Source organism: Rana temporaria, chromosome 1 (genome assembly GCF_905171775.1).
Source record: "Rana temporaria chromosome 1, aRanTem1.1, whole genome shotgun sequence".
Classification (NCBI taxonomy): domain Eukaryota; kingdom Metazoa; phylum Chordata; class Amphibia; order Anura; family Ranidae; genus Rana; species Rana temporaria.
In genome coordinates, this window is record NC_053489.1 from 393,088,845 (window position 1) to 393,109,731 (window position 20,887).

Below are 20,887 nucleotides of genomic sequence, written 5' to 3' on the forward strand. Positions count from 1 at the left end.
GCTGCCCGCAAATTGGCGCTGAAAATCATCAGCGGTGTGCAGCCAGTGCCAGTGCTGCTTTCTTTTTAGATCGAGTAGCGGCCCTGGCCATGGGTGGGTGGGGCCTTGAATTCCACTGACGCTATGGCCCGCCCCTTGCTATGCGTTTAGTGACCAGTGTACCTCGGAGAAGCAGGGGAGGAGTGAGACCGCGGAATGGAGAGGGGTGCTGCCTGGTTCCTGCTTTGTCAAGTGAAACTAGGCAGCGGCTAGCAGTGTGTGTGGACTGTGGAGAATTATTTAGATCAGAGGCTGGAGCTGAGCTTGCCAGGAGAAGGTAATGTATTCTTTCTCCTTCCCTGGCTCCCTATCCCCATGCCATGCCATGTGTAAAATAGAGGAACTTTTTAAAACACTGACCAGACCTGCAGTCCAGGCTGAGTGAGGCCTCAGAGGACACAGCATAATTTACAGCACATGGCATTACTGTCTATATTTACTGCTTGATGGGCTTATTTTGGGCCTAGCTGGTTCACATGTATGTGTTTTTGCGGCCCACATTTGCGCAGGCACAGCAGCCCATCCTGCAAAAAAAAACGCATGCATCATGTAATAGGCTGCGCACACGGCACACCTATGCCCATCAAGCAATGGAATACAACACTGTCTGTCCATTCTGCTGTGACTTATCTGCAGTTCCCGCACTGTCAAACTTGATGCATTTTTAGACGTTTAGGTCACGCTTTTAAAAACACAGTGCGTTTGTGTGTGCAAGAACTGCAGGTAAGTAGCATGGTGCAAAAGCAGAATGGATTTCAAGGCAACTATATTTTTAAAATGCTGAATGCACCTTTTTTTCTGCAGGAAACAAAGGCATGGCAGCCCATTCAAATCAATGGGCTGCTGTGCCTGCACAAATGACAGCCACCAAAACACAGACATGTGAACCAGCCAGGCCCAAAATAAGCTGGAGGGGGGCCCAAACCATATTAAAGACGGCCCTGGTTGAGGGTATCAGAGTAAAGGGGGTTAAATACAAATGCACGCCGCATTTCAGATATGTATTTGTAAACAATTTTGAAAACTATTTATCATTTTTCTTTCCACTTCACAATTATGTGTCACTTTGTGTTGGTCCATCACATAAAATGCCAATAAATATACACTTAAGTTTTTAGTTGTAACATGGCAAAATGTAGACAATTTCAATGGGTATGAACACTTTTTCAAGGCACTGTATAGTCATCAATAAAGCTATTTGGGCAACATTCCTTCCCTGTGTACTACCAAACACAGCTGATAGATGTTGAAAGGAGAACTGCTATGATTAACCTCTTCCCGCCCAACAACGTTGACTTTGAGTGTGGATATCTGAATGATGCCTGCAGCTACAGCCTTTTAGAGCCAGCGATTCCCTGCACTGTAAGAACAATCATAGTGACTGATCGTTCTTACAGGCAGTGGGAGGGGATGTCATCGCCCCCCAACGCCCTCCGGTGGTTCTCCCGGCTCGCCTGTATGACCAGCGAGAGGGAGAAGGAATCGGTCCATGCCAGAAGTTTACCATAGAGAATCCGGTGGGTCATGCAGCCGCCATTTTTTCAGGCTTTTCAGCCTAGGAGGTGAGATCTGGGAACTTATAGACCCCAGATCTCACTGTAAAGAGGACCTGTCACGCACTATTCCTATAACAAGGGATGTGTACATTCCTTGTAATAGAAATAAAAGTAAAAAAAAAAAAAAAAAAAAAGAAGTGTCCTAAAAATAAATAAAGGTAAAATAAACTATACAAAAAAAATATATAAAGCGCCCCCGGTCACATGTAGAAGCGAATGCATATGTAGGTCGCACCCACATATGTAAACAACGTTCAAACCACACATGTGATGTATCGCTGCGAATATTAGAGTGAGAGCAATAATTCTAGCATTAGACCTCCTCTGTCACTCTAAACAGGTAACCTTTTATAAAAAAAAAAAAAAAGTTGCCTATGGGGATTTTTAAGTACCAAAGTTTGGCACCATTCCACAAGTGTGTGCAATTTCAAAGTGTAACATGTTGGGTATCAATTTACTCGGCCATCATCTTTCACAGTATGCAAAAAAAGTGGCCTAATTTTACTGCTCTGCTTTATTTTTTTTAATGCATGTAGGAGCAAAGTGTCAGAATTGGCCTGGGTAGCAAGTGGTTAATGTGAACCTTTACCCAGATTAAGCACACTAAAGTATTTACATATTCTGAACAATCAATAAAGGCAATTTAAAAAAAGCCAACATTTATTTCTGTATCAAGAGGCATTGTGGAGAAATGTATTTTTTAAATCCACACTACAGACATTGAAATCTTTTTTTTTTTCATTCCTCTAATGTAAACACATAGCAGATGTTTCTAAGCTGTTCAAAGGCAACTAAAATCAACAGACGTTGCTGTGATCTTTTTAAATGAATAAATTCACTTTAATGGCAGATAGAGAGGCCAGTGAGAGCTTTGTTACTGCTCGATAGGTATATGTAAATAATTCATTGCCTATAGTAGAGTTACACTTTACCTTTGCACAAATAAAAACAGCTGACAAGGTTAAGGGGTATGTAAAGGAATTTTTTATATAACAAACATGTTATACTCACCTCCACTGTGCAGCTAGTTTTGCACAGAGTGGCCCCGAACCTGGTCTTCTGGGGTCCCTCGGCGGCTGTCTCGGCTCCTCGCAAGAACTCATCACCTTCATGCGAGCTTACATAGTGATGAGTTCTTCCGGGCACGCTCCTGTGATACAGCTGGCGGCTCACTGTATCACTCGACCCCGCCCCCTGGCATGCTGCGTCATTAGATATGATTGACAGCAGCACCAGCTAATGGCTGCGCTGCTTTTAATCAACCAATGAATGAGCCGAGACGCAGACCGAGAAGCCTGCACTTTCACGGCGCGGGACTTTCGAAGGGTCAGGTAAGTAAACGGGGGCTCGGGGTGGGGGGGGGGGGGAAGGGCCATCACTGCGCTAATGCTGAGATGTTTTTTTACCTTAATGCATAGAATACATTAAGGTGAAAAAACTTTTACCTTTACAACCCCTTTAAGGCACTCCCAGACACCCATCAATACTATTAATATACATAATCACAACAAAGCACAAAAGGAAGAAGTTGTGGGATCAAATTGTTTATTTCAATAGGTACTTGTAATTTACACAGTGGTAATGGGTTCATAGACCCGTACTTCAAGTAGGTAAGTAGAGTGTTGACCAAATCGAGTTCTTGTTGTGTTAAGGGGATGAAGAGTAGATGTTTAATTAACAACACATTTAATGTTGTTCCTATAAGTCCAAAGTATACAAAAATGGAACAAGAGCACATTGTTTCAAATTTTTAAATGTTTGTTCATGAGTTCTGCCACTGGGTATATAGGAATACCTGTGTGCAGCAATTGTTAGCCTGATGTGCAAAAAACAACCGTTTAGAAGTCACTATTCAACTATCCTGAGATTTGGGATAGTTCAAACCTTATTGTGTTTGGAAGGTTTACTAGCAGGTAGAAGTCACTGGTCATGACAGATTGGTCAGTCCTTTGCTCTCTAGGAATGCTTCCTGCTTCGGGTCACGCCCAAGGAAGTTACGTAGCATTACAATGGCATCCAGAGATCCCCCAGGTTTTAGGATACAGTTTCTGTAATCTGCACCCACCTAAAATGAATGTTCAGAAAATACAATTAACAAGGCATAAAAACACAATAAACCATATGCAAACTAAGGATCATCTATTTTTTTTCAGATTTTATTTAAAAAAAAAAATCCCCCCATGTTTATAACAGATAGAGAAAAAAAACCGCAAACAGAAACCAAAAATAAATGAAAGTATCAATACATTTAGTTCACTACCATCAAATTTTTCCAATATTTAGAAAGATATTCAAAAATATCCAAGAATATTCAGAAAAACTCAGAAATGACTCTGCTGCGTACACACAATCGGAATTTCCGACAAATGTTCGATGGGAGCTTGTTGTCGGAAATTCAGACCGTGTGTAGGCTGCATCGGACATATGCTGTCGGAATTTCCGACAACAAAAATTTGAGAGCTGGTTCTCAAATTTTCCGACAACAAGTTTTGTTGTCGGAAATTCCGATCGTGCGTACACAATTCCGACGTGCAATTTCACGCATGCTCAGAATCAAGCAGAAGAGCCGCACTGCCTATTGAACTTAATTTTTCTCGCCTCGTCGTACGTCTTGTACGTCACCGCGTTCTTAACATTTGGAATTTCCGACAACATTTGTGTGACCGTGTGTAAGACAAGTTTGAGCCAACACCCTTCGGAAAAAAATCCACGATTTTGTTGTCGGAATGTCCAATCCTCTGTACGTGGCATTAGTGTAGCCAAGCTACAAGAATTCCAAATCCCTGTTCTAGAGGGCCGGGGTACAGACTGGGCATCATTTTGTCTTGATCCAGAATGGGATAAGGAGTATAATCCAGAGGCAGGATATTTTAATATTAGGGATATCTTACACTTTAGTTAATTTCAGTGGTATTAGGGCGAGAGTGGAGCTGTAAGGTCAGGTTAAGGTCATGTTTTTTGCCTTCACCTGGATCAACTGCAGGTGTAGAATTCTGCACATGCAGGTTTTTTTGTTAATTCCTTTTTTTCTATTGGTAGAATTAGATGGACTTGTGTCTTTTTTTCAGCTTACCCAATATATTTTTGCATCCTTCAGTTACATCGGCAGTAAAATCCCCAGTGGCTAGTTCAGGTGAGACAAATTTAGAGAGAAGTAGGCAGGGGATGCAATAACTGAACATCTAGCGCCATCCATCAACGAGCGCCCGCCAGATAACACAGAGTTGGAATCTCCTGTTTAAGGCTGCATTATTGGGCAATGGTGAGGCTGCAGATGAGCACTGAGCAAGCTGCATTAATGGGCAATGGTGAGGGTGCAGATAGGCACTGATGGGCAATGGCAAGGCTGCAGATGGGCACTGCTCAGGCTACAATGATGGGCAATGATCAAGCTACAATGATTGGCAATGGCGAAGCTGCAGATGGGCACTGATCAGGCATCATTAATGGGCAATGGTGAGGCTGCAGATAGGCACTGATCATGGTGCATTGATGGGCAATGGCGGGGCTGCATTGATGGGCACAGAAAAGGCTGCATTGATGGGCACTGACCCTTATTTTGCTTCAAAGTTCTTTTTTCAAAAAAAAATTCCTGAAGCCCCAAACATGGCAGCAAGATTCTCTTACAACACTGGCATATTCTAACACGTCAACTCCAAATAGAAACTGGCTAACTGACCTCCCTATATTGCAGTGTTTCTCAATTCCAGTCCTCGGGCCCCCCCAACAGGTCAGGTTTTCAGGATTTCCATTATTTTGCACAGGTGATTTGATCAGTTTCACTGCCTTAGTAATCACCACAGCCTTTTCATCTGAGGGAAATCCTGAAAACCTGACCTGTTGGGGGGGCCTGAGGACTGGAATTGAGAAACACTGCTATATTGCAAGGCATGTATCCCTGTGGCCATTTTGGTATTTGTAAATTCATTGATCGCTCTAATGTGTTCACCAATTCAGACGGAACTGAAAATGATCAAATTAAGCATTTCATCTGTACAACAAGAATATATTCTGGAATTCCACTGCCAACAATTGTATGTAGGGAAAACACAAAAATATAGCTCCCTATAAGGATTGGTGAACACATTAAGAGCATCAAACAAAATGAAGAGACCCCCATAGCATTACATTTTAACAAATGTCATGATGGAAAGCTTTCAGGACTCAAAGTAAAGGGCTTTTATGCCCTGAAATGGTCTAGTAGAAGAGGGGACTTTGATACGGTATTATTAGGGAGGAAAAATCCTGGATCTTTAGGCTTGGGACTTTAGTGCCAAAGGGGCGCAAGAACAAAAAGTCTAAAAGTCTTTCTAGAACCCTAAGATAAAAGAAGCAATTATATGCTTTCCCCCTGAAAAATAAGCTCTATAGGCTAGTTAATGTCAGTGTATTTGTCCTCCCCCATTCTGAAATCTGAATGGTATGGGTGGAAATGGTGGCAAATGTAAACTATGATAATACTCCCATGTTTTAACAAATCTACTAAAAAGTTGTTATGATATGCTATTTGTAGAAGCCTCCCTTAAGAACGGCTGTGATAACTTAAAATTTGAAGGTGGGCGCAAGGTCTCCTTTAAAAGCTGAAGACACAGTATGTCTTTACATTCTGTCGAACCATGTAATGATGTGTGAAATGCGTCAATGCAGATTACACAGGTGAGAGCAGAACCCCTGCAGACATAACCCAAAGCTCTGACACGACATGCTATCTCTAACAATTCAGGTGTGACAGCACTGTATGCAGCACTAAGACAGTGTCAGGAGTTACAGCTTCACAAGTGACTTTGACCTTCCGGCATTATGGACACTATCATAGACATATGGATGTGATCCGGGATCTGATCCACTACACTTCACATCAGTGAAACGGAGGTTGAATGGACTATACACTGACTTGAATAGTATATATGTGGAGTCACTATAGGTCATCTCTCAACTGCTGTGAACAAGCCAGCATATTGAAATTGCCCTTACACGTCTATGCTGGGATAGCCTATTTAGGCTAAAACTGTTGGATCACCACAAGTTGGAACATTGCTTCTACACTGCTCAAAAGTCATCCCACCATAGTACCTGCCATCCACGTTGGGTGTCATCATTGTTTAATATAGTCTGGACACACATAATTCACCATTTCAATTAGAGTGATTCTGTACTTTAATTATCAAGTGTGGCCTTTGAGTCAAACAGCATATTGAGTGAACTGAACACTGTAAGTAGCCCGACAGGTTTGCCGAGGCCCATCCACTGCCAAGCTGGAGTAAAACCATGTGCACCTGTGGAGCTCGACACAGAGAATGATTGGTGCCAGTCTGCATGATTCTGAGCTCAGTTTTGTGTACATTTATGTTGTGACAACGCTGTCTCATTTTTTAATTGTTTGTTCGGAGGGTTGCTGGGCATGTTCCAGCAGTCTGGTTGATTATGACATATAATCTTTGTACAGACCCTTACAATTAGGACCAACCGCGCGGTATTACGAGTGGTCGTTCTTGAACTCCTTTTTTTTTTATAATATATGACTCATGTTGCTTTAAAGACCCCACCCAATTGGTGAGACGTATGTGACCCACATGTTGTGGGAAGTTATTTATGAACCCCCATTTTTGTACATGTACATTTATAATTTTTTGCTAAAAGTGGAATTTATCCTTTAAACTCCTTTCTCCCCCCACCTGGAGGATTAGAGTGATTTGAAGAGGGTGCTGCAGCTGCAATCAAGGGACCTTAATAAACGGTTAAGGCTCCTGTGCAGGTAAAACATATTATAGTTAAAGTGTTTGTTAATTTTCTTCTATTGTTCCCTCTGGTATATAACATGAAGCTCCCCAGTGAATGTAATTTTTTTAACTATGCGGTATAACAGCTTACTTCAAATCGCCGTTTGGCGCTCAGCGGACTGTACGCCTGTCATCTGTCCTTATCTGATAGCTGCAGGCGGAGGCGCTGGGAAACCACCGCTGATGTCAGATGAGGATTAGATGTAGATTAAGGCTTACATGTAGGTGCAAGAAATATCTCCTAAACCTACATGGTTTAGGAGATATTTCCAAAAGACATGCACCGATGTCTATGGCACCTGCGTGCGGGAGTGACGTCATTGTGGCTCCGGCCAGTCACAGCGCCGGAGTCGCGATACGAGGAAGACACTCTGGGAAAGATGGCGATGCTGGAGGAGAGGAGAGAGCACCGCTGCTGGGGCTTCGATCTCAGGTAAGTAATACACAATGAGCTAGTATGCTATGAATACTAGCTCATTATGCCTTTTTCTTGCAGGTTTTTTTTTTTTAAATTTTTTTTTTAGGAGGGTTTACTTCCTCTTTAACATTACAGTTTTGGAATGCTCTCTGTTCAACATAGGGGAAAGTGTCTGTAGTAGCATGCCTTTTCACCTCACCGCAAACCACATTGCAAGAATGAACACATTCTCATAGGGATGAGTTACATAAAAACTCTACCTTCTGGCTCATGATTCCTTCATTTTTAAACCGTGCGTGGTACATGTCCATGGAATACACCTCACTCCATAAGTAGCCGTAATACTGGGCATCATACCCTCCAGCCAAATGTCCAAAAGTTGCAGGCATATTTGTCCCTGTTAAAAACAAAAAAGAAACTGATCAAATGATACCATACATAAAAGCTAAATGCATCCATCTAGCTATTTTAGCATCTAATTTTACACACACACAGGCAAAGTGAAGCTCAAATGATGATCCACAGCATGTGTGCAATGCGAGTAAAAAATGTTTTCCTTTTTGCATTTTGGACCTATTCCAGGTCTTTTTTTCATGCAGACAACAGGCATTAAAAGACCAAAATATATACAACCATATACTGCTAAAGTGTACAATTACCTTTTTGGCACCCAGGAACAGCATGCATATACAGTAGATATGATCAAAAAAATAAATTGTATTGTAACTCAGCTGTCTGAGCTTGAGCCACCAAGTCCTGTAAATGCATTTTTTTTTCTTCAGAAAAGCAGTTAAAGGGGAGTCAAACCTCCACAAAAAAAGGAGGTTTGAGCTATAATGTGCTAGAATGCACAGCATATTATAGCACCTTGGGAGTGACCTTCTCCAGCACTACTGTCCGTCACAGGCTCTTCTATCTTCATCCGGTCTTCATTCCAAGTTCAAACTCTTTAGCTGATTGATTGGCTGGGCTGGGGTGACATCACATCATTGTAGAACAGAACCCTGCCCTAACTGTAAGCTGAGCAGCTATTCAGAAAAAATAAACTCTGACAAGCAAGGAGAAGGATTCATGACAAAAGAGATTTCTGTCCTTAAAATCCTACCTGTCTCAGCCCGGCTCCCGGTGGGTGTGCTATGCGAGGTAAGCCTGCGCTTAGTACACCCACCCCCCTCCCACAAAAACCACCACACTTACACGCACTCGAAATTGGGTTAACATGCACGCACTTTGACCACGCGGTCTCTAAAAAGAGAGGCGAAGGACTAACGGGGCTGGTTGAGCGGGCTAGATCCTCTCACTCCCTTATAGGGAGTCCCTCTGCCCCGTTGGGCTTCAAAGCGGAGCAGGTAGGGCGGGCTGAGTGGGAGGACCCCCTCACACACCCACCATTGCCACCCAGGGCATGGAGAAAGGTGGCAGATTGCCTCTGGGGGAGGCCTGCCTACTCCCAACTCCTGCAGTCCGGCTCCTCTCTCGAGTACACGCACAAAATACACTTTAAAAAAAAAAAAATCCTACCTGTCAGGCAATTTCTTTTTTTTTTTTTATGTTTTTATTAGTTTTTAGAACACAAAAAAGGTACAATTAAACGAGCAAGACATACATTGGTCTTACAGAGTATCAATGCGACCCTTGCAAGGATCGTACCATCATATCAGCAAAACATGGAATACAGAGCAAGATAATGATTACAGTATCCCGGCTTCTGGGTTAAGAGACAGTGCAGTCCTCAAATGTACATACCTGGATGAAACATTACCTGTCAGGCAATTTTTAATTTGTAAGTTTAATTCCACTTTTAGAGCAGGTTCACACTACCAACAGAGGAACAAAAGTAATTTCTCTGTAGGTTGCGATTGCAGCTGAGGGGGAGTGCCTTGCATTTTTACAATGCAATACATTGTCCCTACTCCCCCTTTTTTTTCTAAACCTTAATGAAATGCCGCATAGAAACGAGTCACAGAGACAGCTGCAGAGTGGTGCAGAAAAATGCAGACATATTTCAATTTTTCTACCCCGTGTGGAAGTGTGAAAACCATTATTTTCTGCATGCCCTTGTGGAGAGCTGCGTTTTTTTTTTTTACAAAAAAACACAGCTCTCTGCACTAGTGTGAATCCACCCTGAATCTAGTCAAAACTATTCCCACCTATTGGAACGAAAAATAAATATGAAATATTCATCATATCCAATATTTTGTATTTACTTGGCAAAAAAAAAAAAAAAGGTACTTATGTACCTCGTAGTATCTCTACTAAGCATTTGCAATATTAGAGGCACAAAATTAGAGTAAAGGCCTCTTGTACACGATACTTCTGTTTGAGCATCTACTTTTTCAGATTTTTTGGGGGAGAAAACATTTTCGCGCATGTGCGTTCGTGCACTTTTTACACAAATTTGCGCACATTTCCACGCATGCGCATTTAGCTTGTTACCATGTAGGCAATGTCAATGGACAATCTGTGAGAATTTGGGTGCAAACGTGCGCATGAGGCGTAAATTATTGACCAAAAATGCAGATTGTTTATGTGCCTGTGTGTATAGGCACATTACAATTGTTGGGCTGCATTGTAGCTCAGTAAAAAAATAAGTTGTACTGAGCTTTTTCAAGGCCAAAAACACAACTTCCGATCTACAGTACATTTTCAAGATCAGTGACTCAATATACCGAAAAAATGGCAAGTCAGCTAGACCAGGCAACTATCATTTTCAGGAGAGGTCAGCAATGGCAGCCTTCATATTTTTCTAATCTCAAGGTAAAGAGGAGTTCAAAACAAAAAACTCCAAATAACTCCCTAACCCCTGTATAATATCCTTCAGATTTACCAAAACTATATAATAAAATGACTCTCCTATCTCCCCAATCAATCGGTATCCAATCTGGCAGGACCTTGCACTACACATTTGATGATAGATCTAAAGCCGATTGTACAATCAGATTGTATAGTGTATAGTGAGCCAACACAGTTAGAACATAGTGAGGGAACACACATTTAACCCCATTTGATCACCCCCTAGGGTTAACCCCTTCCCTGCTAGTGACATTTATACAGTAATCAGTGCATATTTATAGCAATAATCGCTCTATAAATGCCAATGGTCCCAAAAATCTGTCAAAAGTCTCCGATCTGTCTGTCGCAATACTGCTAAAAATCGTAGATCAACACCATTACTAGTAAAAAAAAGCGCCATAAAACTTTCCCATAGTTTGTAGATGCTATAACTTTTGCGCAAACCAATCAATATACGCTTATTGCGATTTTTTTTTACCAAAAATATGTAGAAGAATACATATTGGCCTAAATTAATGAAGAAATGCGTTTTTTAAAAACATGTTTGGGGATATTTATTATAGCAAAAAGTAAAAAAAAAAATTTGTTTAAAAATTTACGCTTTTTTTGTTTATAGCGCAAAAAATAAAAACCGCAAAGGTGATCAAATAGCACGAAAAGAAAGCGCTATTTGTGGGGAAAAAAGGACGCAAATTTTGTTTGGGTCCAGCATTGCATGACTGCGCAATTGTCAGTTAATGCAACGCAGTGCCAAATTGTAAAAAGTGCTCTGGTCAGGAAGGGGGTAAAATCTTCCGGGGGTGAAGTGGTTAAGAGAAAAAACACTTAGTGAAGGCAATAACTACACTATTACTACTGTGCTGAAATGGCTCTTACCCAGATCCTATATTTAAAGCGGGATTCCACCCGCAATTTTTTTCTTTTTTTTAAGTCAGCAGCTACAAAAAACACTGTAGCTGCTGACTTTTAATAAGGACACTTACCTGTCCTAGGCGCCCGCGATGATGGACCCCCCCCCCCCCATGCCGATCTGGATCATTGTAGATCCCGCGCCGCCATCATCAGTAAGAGAAACAGGCAGTGAAGCTTGCGGCTTCACTGCCCGTTTCCTACTGCGCATGCGCGAAGCTCGCATCGCTTTGTGAATGGGCGGCTGCTCTCTGGGATACACACAGTTCCCAGAAGGCAGCGCGCCCCATTCACCAGAAGGAGGATACGGAAGAAGACACACCGCGGATAAGGAAGAGGCAGATTAGGAACATCCGCATAGCAACAGGTATTTCGGGTGAGTAATTCAATTTTTTTTGCAGCATTTTCCTGTCATTTTTGTTTTCAGGGTGGAACTCTTTAACAGCCAATCTGTGATAAAGGTTAACCAAAGGGTCAAAATACCTTTCCTGAACTTAAATTCTGCTCCAGGTTCCCTCTAGTGCTGGTCATGTGACCAAGGGCCTATGCATTTGGTCAAGTGCTTTATGCTGAAAGGAATTATCACAATTAAAATAGGCTAATCCAACTCATCAAAGATCATGTAACCAAATATCTAGGCTACTATGTGGGCAGGATTGGAGAGACTTGAGAGCACCACTTTCTCTGGGAAATGTACATAATTCATTGCTACCAATATCATTTATCTATGTATTCCAGGAACATTTGAATATAGGTTTACTTAAATACGCCCCTTACCGGCTGTTGCTGGCACTCCAAGAATATCATCGCACAATTTACTATACTCATCTACTGGATCCATATTCTTATGTGTGTGCAACACTTGGTCTATCTTAGCCAGGACTATTTGGCGAAGATTCAGCAGACCTGTAAAAACAGATTTAAAATGTATATCAGTACTATATTATTACCACACAGAGTCTCTTTAAAGGAAGGTAAATTGTACTATCAGTACAGGGTAACTTGTAACCAAATCATACCTGCTGAAAGAAAAGGGGAATATGCTTACATTTCCGTTATCTGCTTCACTGCTCTCTGCCTGCTGCAAGTATTTGACTGGCTGGATGGGTTGAATACCTGCTTCCCCTGTAGCACACAGTGGTTCTTCCTGCTGGCTCACATTTCCTTTAGTAATGTGTGAGCTAGTGGGAGAAACCACAATGCGAGGTAGGGAAGAATTTCACAAATGTATAGTAAAACATAAAGGGGTCAGAGAAGCAATGGCATTTCAAGACATGGATGTTGGCTTACTTTCTCTTCTTTAAGCAGGTGGGGTTTTGGCTACAAGTGATCCTGTGCTGACAGAGTGACGTTAACAAAATTAGCCCAGCCTGGCATTTAACATTACACTTAAAGTATATGTAAACCCAGATACTAAAATCGCATGTTAAGGGAGATTCAAATGTACTTTACAATATATATATATACACATCTCCAGCTTTTATTTATACAGTTCCTGGTGATCCTGACATGAAGGTCATTGTTCAGATACTTCCTGACCATGTTCTATTTCTGTCTCCCAGTCCCATGATCTTCTGACAGACTAGAAGTGGCCATTTCAACACGTTATGCAGGAATGGTCCACCTTTATTTCAACATTACCAAGATAGGATCATATTCTCTTTAGATCCTTCCTAGTTGCTGAAGGTCATACCCAGATTATCTTGGTTTTCACTCGTGTCTATCAAATGAAGGGACATGGACGATTTAAAATAGTTTGTTAAGAAATGTTACAAGCCATCCAATAAATTAACTTGCCATTGATAAGTCTTCAAGTGTTTAAAAGTTCAATCTACCAGGTCAGCCCCTACTTCTTGGGTCAAAGCAGTTTCAGCAACAGTAAACAAGACCTGTAAAATGACTACTGGGACTAGCGTCAATATCTTTGTGAAGAACTATAAACTAACCAAGGACCTGGACCAGAAGGCAGACTTACCTGCCCGTAGGTTACTTATTTAGTAAATCTCATGGGGGGTGTTTTTGGAGGGCATTAGACATGTGCACTGCCAAAAAAATTGTTTTTTTCGTTTATGTTATTTTCGTTGTATTTTTTTTCGAAAATTCGGGAAATTCGAAAAAATAGTTTTTTTCGTTTTTGTTTCATTTGTTTTTTTATTTTTTCGTAAATTTAAAAAAAAAAAAAAAATCTTTTTTTTTCGTAAATTCGGGAAATTCGTTCTTTCCGTTTTTTGCTTTTTTCGTAAATTCGGGAAATTTTCGGATTTTCGAAAAAGCAAAAAACGAAAAAAACGAATGAAACGAAAAAAAAAAAAGAATTTTCGGAAATTCAGAAATTTTCGAATTTTTGAATTTTCCTATTTCGAATTTTTCAATTTTAAAAATTTCGAATTTTTGGAAATTTCGAATTTTTCAATTTTCGAAATTCCGTATTTTCGAAATTTCGAATTTTTCGAAATTTCGAATTTTTCAATTTTCGAAATTTCGAATTTTTCAATTTTCGAAATTTCAATTTTTGACAACATTTTGACGAAATTTCGAATTTTTCAATTTTCGAATTTCTCAATTTTCGAAATTTTCAATTTTCCAATTATTTCGATTTTCGAATTTTTCAATTTTCCAATTATTTCGAATTTTTCAATTTTCGAAATTTCGATTTTTTCAAATTTCGATTTTTTCAAATTTCGATTTTTTCAAATTTCGATTTTTTAAAATTTCGATTTTTTAAAATTTTCGAATTTTTCAATTTTCGAAATTTCGATTTTTGAATTTTTGACAACATTTTGACGAAAATTTCGAATTTTTCAATTTTCGAATTTTTTAATTTTCCAATTATTTCGAAATTCGAAAATTGTAAAAATCGAAGTTCGAAAATTGAAAATACGTAAATTTTTGGAAGTCCGAAAATTCGTAATTAACGAATTTCCGTAAAAAAAACAAATTAGAAACAAAACGAATTGCACATGTCTAGAGGGCATAGTAGAAAACATTACATCGTCTTATTAGTAATTCGCTTTCCATGTAATCACCGTCAGCACAGGCTAAACTTCCCACCACTTAATGCGTACAAGTCCTTAGAGAGGCACCCCCCCACCCCCTGTTTCTTTTATATGTTTTGCAGAGTTGCTGGACACACTTTGAGGAAGGATGGCTGCCTCTTTTTAAATCACCTCCTTACTGTGGTTCAACTAAAGACTGACTAATCAAAATGTACATTATAACAAACTAAGCGCTTTGCCTCCTGGAGCGCCACAGATACCCAATTTACCTTCATGTGGAACTTTTAAGCTTTCAAGTAGGAAGACAGTAATGGATTAATACACATAAAAGACTTTTAACTGAGCCTGCTTTAAGTGATCTTCTTTTACATTTTTTTTACGAAGACTGCAAAGACTTGTGCATAGTTTAGCAGTAGGGTTGCACCGATACTACATTTTTAAAGACCGAGTACAAGTACCGATACTTTTTCCCCACAAGAAATTGCCGATACCGATTACCGATACTTTTTAATCTCGTGTGACAGTGGCACCAATATGCAGCACTGATGGGTACTTAAAGGTGGCACTGATGAGGCGTGGATAGTGTCAGTATTTTTTTGTTTCCAATTTTACTATTTATTTTAAATTATTTTTTACAATTTATATTTTTTTGTTATTTTTTTTACAGAACTTTTTTTTTGGGGGGGGGGGGGGTGGAGTGGACAGTGTCAGTGTTTTTTTTTTATTACTATTTTTACAATTTAACCTTTAAATATTTATACCTTTCATGCCTAAGCCTATTTCTGATATTTGGTGGCTACTAGTTAAATTTCGTATTTTTTGCTAGAAAATTACTTAGATCCCCAAACATTAGATATATGTTTTTTGCTGAGAATCTACAGAATAAAATGGCGATTGTTGCAATATTTTATGTCACACAGTATTTGAGCAGCGGTGTTTTAAATGCAACTTTATGGGTAAAAACACACTTTCATGAATAAAAAAAAAAAAAAAAAACAGTAAAGTAAGGGCCCTTTCACACAGGGTGGATCAGTAATGATCCGCCCCCTTGTGTCCGTCAAGCTCAGCGGGGATCCTCCATAAAATCCCCGCCGAGCCGTCGGCTGACAGGGCGGTCCCCGCACACTGTGCAGGGACCGCCCTGTCTTTCCTCCACTCTCCCCTATGGGGGGATCGGATGAATATGGACCGTATGTCCATGTTCACGCGATCCGATCCGCCAGACGGAAGAAAACGGACGTTACTTACCGGTAACGGTGTTTCTATGAACCTTCCAGGACGGCACCCGAGAGATGATGGCTCCTCCCCACAGGAAACACAATCACTTAACAATTTAAAAGTCCCCACCCTTCCCCTTGATCCTCAGTATGAATTAGAGTAGTCCTGAACTGGTTCACAAGGGACATTGTTCCGTATAGGTACTTACCTCCTAGCGTTTAGCTTATCTTTTCCCTCCACATAGGGCGGGAAGTAGGCCTGCCGTCCTGGAAGGTTCATAGAAACACCGTTACCGGTAAGTAACGTCCGTTTTCTCTCATCACCTTCCAGGACGGCACCCGAGAGGATAGACGAGTAACCAACAGGCCTACTTTAGGGTGGGACCCTTGCCTGCAAGGTCTTTTGCTAGATGTCAGAATCTGATTTTATTTCACCACTTCCACTTTCTAGTGTGTGATGAGGGTATCCTAGCTGGATCATGAAAATGACCTGCAGGTCTGCTCCACCTATGCTCCTGTCTCCTCTTTGGATGCAGAGTCTAGGTGGCACGTGCTCTTAAAGAAAAAAAAAATTCTGAGAGCTTGAGTATTCTTTAGGATAGAAAGGTTGGCTGCGCCAATATTCTAGCCATCGTGGTTGATAGTGTCTGCAAAGCTGCATAAGACCATCCAAAGTTTAGTCAGAGATTTGTTCTGTGAAACAAAGACCTACTTTGATCAACCCAGAAAAAAACAACATGTGGTTTTAAGCCACTAGTCTGTACAGGAGAATGGTTTAGAAAGAAACAGGGTCTCCCGACGTACAATCCATGTGGGTCCCCCTTTTTTGTTTGCCATAGTCCTGGTGAAACAGGGAAATAAACCCACTCAAGGATACTAGATTAAGGGAAGTCTATTCCCTTCACTCAAATGACTGGACAGGTATGTGACCAAGCAGGGCGTTTGGTGTGCTCCTGCACTCCCTTCAGTCCACCTGTCCACCTCCATTCATTGGAATGCATGTGACTTTATAGCGAGGACACTTATTGGTCAGTGTCTGGACCACAGGATGCCTTGGCGTGGCTCGTTCGTGCATCCGCCAATACGCGTGGACAAACTCCTGTCTCCAACGTACACTGCTAGACCGGACAAAAACAGCTGCTCTGCAAGCCGGTTGACAAGCAGGTCCCATCCTGGTCATTCCCCATTTCTGGGTTCCTTCCCATCTGAATACCGACATGTCAGATGTGAGATTGTTCTATATACCCTAGGCTCCTTATAACCCTGCGAGTCGATCATTAAACTACGCAGAAAGGAGCCTGTTACGAAATTGCGAGTAACCACTGCATTCATTGGTATATAACAGAAAAGAACAAAGGTGTCGGGGAAAGAAAACTTTTCACCGCCCCCCGCGTATAATATGCAGATACATTTTACCCTATAATCTCAGGGTAAACCCATGAGTGCCACACGCCAACAGAATACAGTATTCTGTAAAAATCCAGTGTTTGAGGTCATGATCCACTCCACGCACCAAGGAGTGTTAAGTTAAGCAGATCCCTACCACAAGGGACCAATGCCATAGTAGGAGTAAAAAGATGAATATTGGTTATTCATATCCAGTTCGTCCAAGGGGGTGACATGAAGGACATACACTGAGCTATAAAGCTCGGATCGGATCGGGAGAACCAGTCAGAAAGAATCCTGATGCTGAATTTTTTAGGCAAACAGCCCCTAACAGCGTAACCCCTTTCCTACTAAAAAGAACCTACTAGGTGATTTTATGACCTCCTTCCAGTGTCCTATAACCCTACTGGGTTCAGGTCTAGGGAATGTCTCTGGCATGCCTAGAAGTAAAGGCCCGCAATCAGAAATCCTGTTCCTTCCATGTGAATGGAAAATAAGGTCTGAAATAAAGTGACCAAAATGTCCCAGATATACAGGTCCTAGATCTTGTATTTCCGAAGGACAGCAAGCTCAGACTTAATATGGAAAAACCAGATAGACACCCCCAGCCTCCACTGCTGTGTTTTCTGATATACAGACACCTGTAGGATAGAGAAGACACAACCAACCTTAGGTGTGTATTTCTCATATGTAGTAAGATACCATATAACCTAAGCCCAGAGAAAGGACAGAAGCTCCAAGTGTGAGCTTCTGATGCTTAATAGGTTTATAGGTCCTGTATCCAACAGAGAGGCCACTAGCCAATATGGTGTTTTTTTTTAGTTTTTTTTTTTTTTTCTGAGTAATAAACAACGCAGAGGACACAGACACCTTCTCCTGCTGTGTTTTATTTATGTGCAGCGACCCAAGGTAATAGATTCAGGACAGGAGGACAAGAACCACTATAGTGTTGTCTATTCCTGACTGACCGCAGTACGGTCTTCCAATCAACAGAAAATAATACTAGCACCTATAGTATATCTCTGATGATCATAGAAAAAAACAAACAGTCGCATGGCCAGTATGACCAAAAGGACATATGCGGCCTCAACCGTGTATTGCTGGTGTTATACTCCCTGCAGTCATAACTAGCAGAGAGTGATATTAGCATACTTCAGATAAACAATAGGGTATAGGACAAGGGACCGAAATGTTACAGACAGTAACATTGTGTATTCCAACACCCACAGTCATATACCTGATAGAAACGTCACTAGCAAGAACACTCAATGCTGTGCGTTTCTGGATAGTAACAGTATACCGTCATGAACCCACAATACCAGTTGTGCATTATTTTGATTAGAAAAAAAAAACTTGGAAAGTTTATATGACCAACAGCATGTTGTCAGCAACCCAATGTGTTACTTAATGCAACCTTGTCGGGTCATCTAATCAACAGAAATGTCACTAGCAAAAAGGGACCCTTAAAGCAGTGCATATCTGAATTTATAAATATCCTTAACAATAATACAATGCTATGCGTTTCTGATCAGCAAAATTGTATAGTCATATAACCAGCAGAAGTGTCGCTATCAGTAACTCAGCATCATGCGTTTCTGATAAGTAATAGTGTACCAACATGTAACCTCCAGAAATTTTTACCAACAGTAACTCAGTGTGGTATGTTTCTGAATAACCATAGTGTGCGGTTTATATAATAGAGGTGTCACCGACAAATCAATGTCATGCTTCTCTGATAAGCAATAATATACATGCATGTATCCGACAGAAATTACACCGACAGTAACTCAATGTGGTATGTTTCTGAATAACAATAGTGTGCGAATATAGCATAGAGGCGTCACCACCATTCAGTGTTATGCGTTTGATAAGGAACAGAGTACCGTTATCTAATCAATTTTAGGCATTTCTGGTGAGTCATAGGATATCCCTTGATCATCAGTCTACATATATACACACACAAATATATATATATATACATACACACACATATATCTCAGAAATGACCCAAGATAAACCCATGTTGTGCATTTCTGATGTGCGGACAGACCAACGCTCTATCCTAGCATAACCTGAGTTTCAGATATTGATCCTTCATCCCAGTGAAGGAACATGGTAGTTCCAAATACTGGAAATCCGAGGTGTGTGACTATACCACAATAGTGGTAGCTGCTATTCTGCTATTGCAAAGGTCTGAGTAGGTGTAGCTGGTCCACACACAGGTGGGAGCTAGTCCAAGCCTTTAAGGTCTTAACGAGCACAGACTCAGAAATCAATTAGGTTTCTCATGAAGAGGTGACCATAGTCTCAGGCTGGAGGCAATCAGACACCTGTATGGCTGATTTTCATAGCTTTAACACAGGGGTTTGTACCAGAGAAACTCCCAATTAAGGGTTGCAGGCTAGCATTTTATGCTTCTCACACCACCTAAATGGTTTGTTGCCTGAGCCACAAGAGGTTTAGATTAACTCTAACACACTGACAGATATACCAGCAGTGTAAGGAGGAAGTGATCGGTTGGAACTTGGGAGATATTGTAACCAATAAACAACCCCCACAAGGGTAATAAACCCACTAGTATGCCCCCTGTTGGGCCTATCCTAAGAGTTTAGGAGGTCAGTTTTTTGGCTAAAAAACCTAACTGCACCCTTGTGATCTGCCTGTCAGATTCATGGCAGGCTGGCCCTAACTGGATTGAGCCTTGCTCAGCCCCCTTTTATGAGATTATTCTAGGGATTTTATAATCTCCTCAGAGGCCTGTATTTGCCTGCAGGAGTCCAACCAGACCCTCTAGGGTGAATGGCTCCTGTTTAGCTTGGCTTACCATATCCTCCCTGTCCTCCTTAAGCTTCCTCTACCTGGACTAGAGGGAATGACTGTGAGGGCGGGGGAAGGGCACTAGGTTCCGTTCGGACGAGGCCTTCTTGGGAGGATATGTCTTCTCTAGGGATAAGCTCCTCTATGTCAGACCTTAAGTTACGGACTGCCTGGCGGCTTCATGGAAAGTTTTTCCTTTCTCTGCCAAGTTATGAGGAGCTATGCCCTGTAGCGGTAGGAGACTGTTTATTTGGGGTCTCCTGGGATCCGCTGGGGGGTTTTTGCAAGACAAGAGATATACATATATGCATAATATTACTTTGTCCTCCCCCAGGACTGCAGGTTTGTACTGGGGAGGTGAAAGGGTGAGAAGTATAAACCAGTCCTGTGCTGGCTGGCTGGTCCCAGAGACTCAGACCCTGAAGACCAGGACTCTCACTCCCTTTCCTCCTCCCTTTCCAAGGGGGAATGTACTCACTGCGCCCCGACCTGGATCTGCCTACAGTCACATTTGCCTTCATCTCCTCCTGTCCATGAGGAGGTTTGGCTGGGTCCCCGGCTGTCGGTACCTCTTGTAAGGGCTATCCGCAAGCCGACCCTTCCACCGCCATGCTTCTCTCCGGCGTCCCTTCCGGGTTGCGCTGTGAGGCAAAAGCCCACCTTCACTCAGAGAGGCTTGGAGCGCCATGTTTCCAAAAGTAGGAAGCAGTACCCGGGAAGAGAGAGCTTTTCAAATGGCGGCGTTTCTTCTGCACCCTAGCGATGGCAAGCCTCCCCGCAGCTCAGAGCGCTGGTGCACGCCTGGGGCGACCTGTGAGTTAGACCCGAAGGCCTACAGGTTAGTTCAGCCCTCCCCGGCCTCCCTAAGACCTGTCTCAACAGGGGTACCTTCGACCCTCCCCGGTCTCTAGGTTTTCAAACAAAACAAACGTGACGATGTGTTCGGAGAAACACAATCAATACTGAGGATCAAGGG

At 41.6% G+C, this 20,887-nt stretch overlaps 1 protein-coding gene across 3 annotated transcripts in view; it reads right to left on the bottom strand.

The window, feature by feature from the left end:
• Positions 1-3,123: 3,123 nt before the first annotated feature.
• The window catches only part of THOP1 (thimet oligopeptidase 1), a 65,686-nt gene continuing 47,922 nt past the window's right edge, over positions 3,124-20,887 (bottom strand). For all 3 annotated transcript variants that reach the window (XM_040322641.1, XM_040322639.1, XM_040322642.1), the window contains exons 11-13: positions 12,273-12,401; positions 8,054-8,190; positions 3,124-3,660 (exon numbers count right to left, since the gene is read on the bottom strand). In XM_040322641.1, the coding sequence (XP_040178575.1) occupies positions 3,523-3,660; positions 8,054-8,190; positions 12,273-12,401 (404 nt within the window). In that variant the 3' untranslated portion in view covers positions 3,124-3,522. The remainder of the gene's footprint in view (positions 3,661-8,053; positions 8,191-12,272; positions 12,402-20,887) is intronic.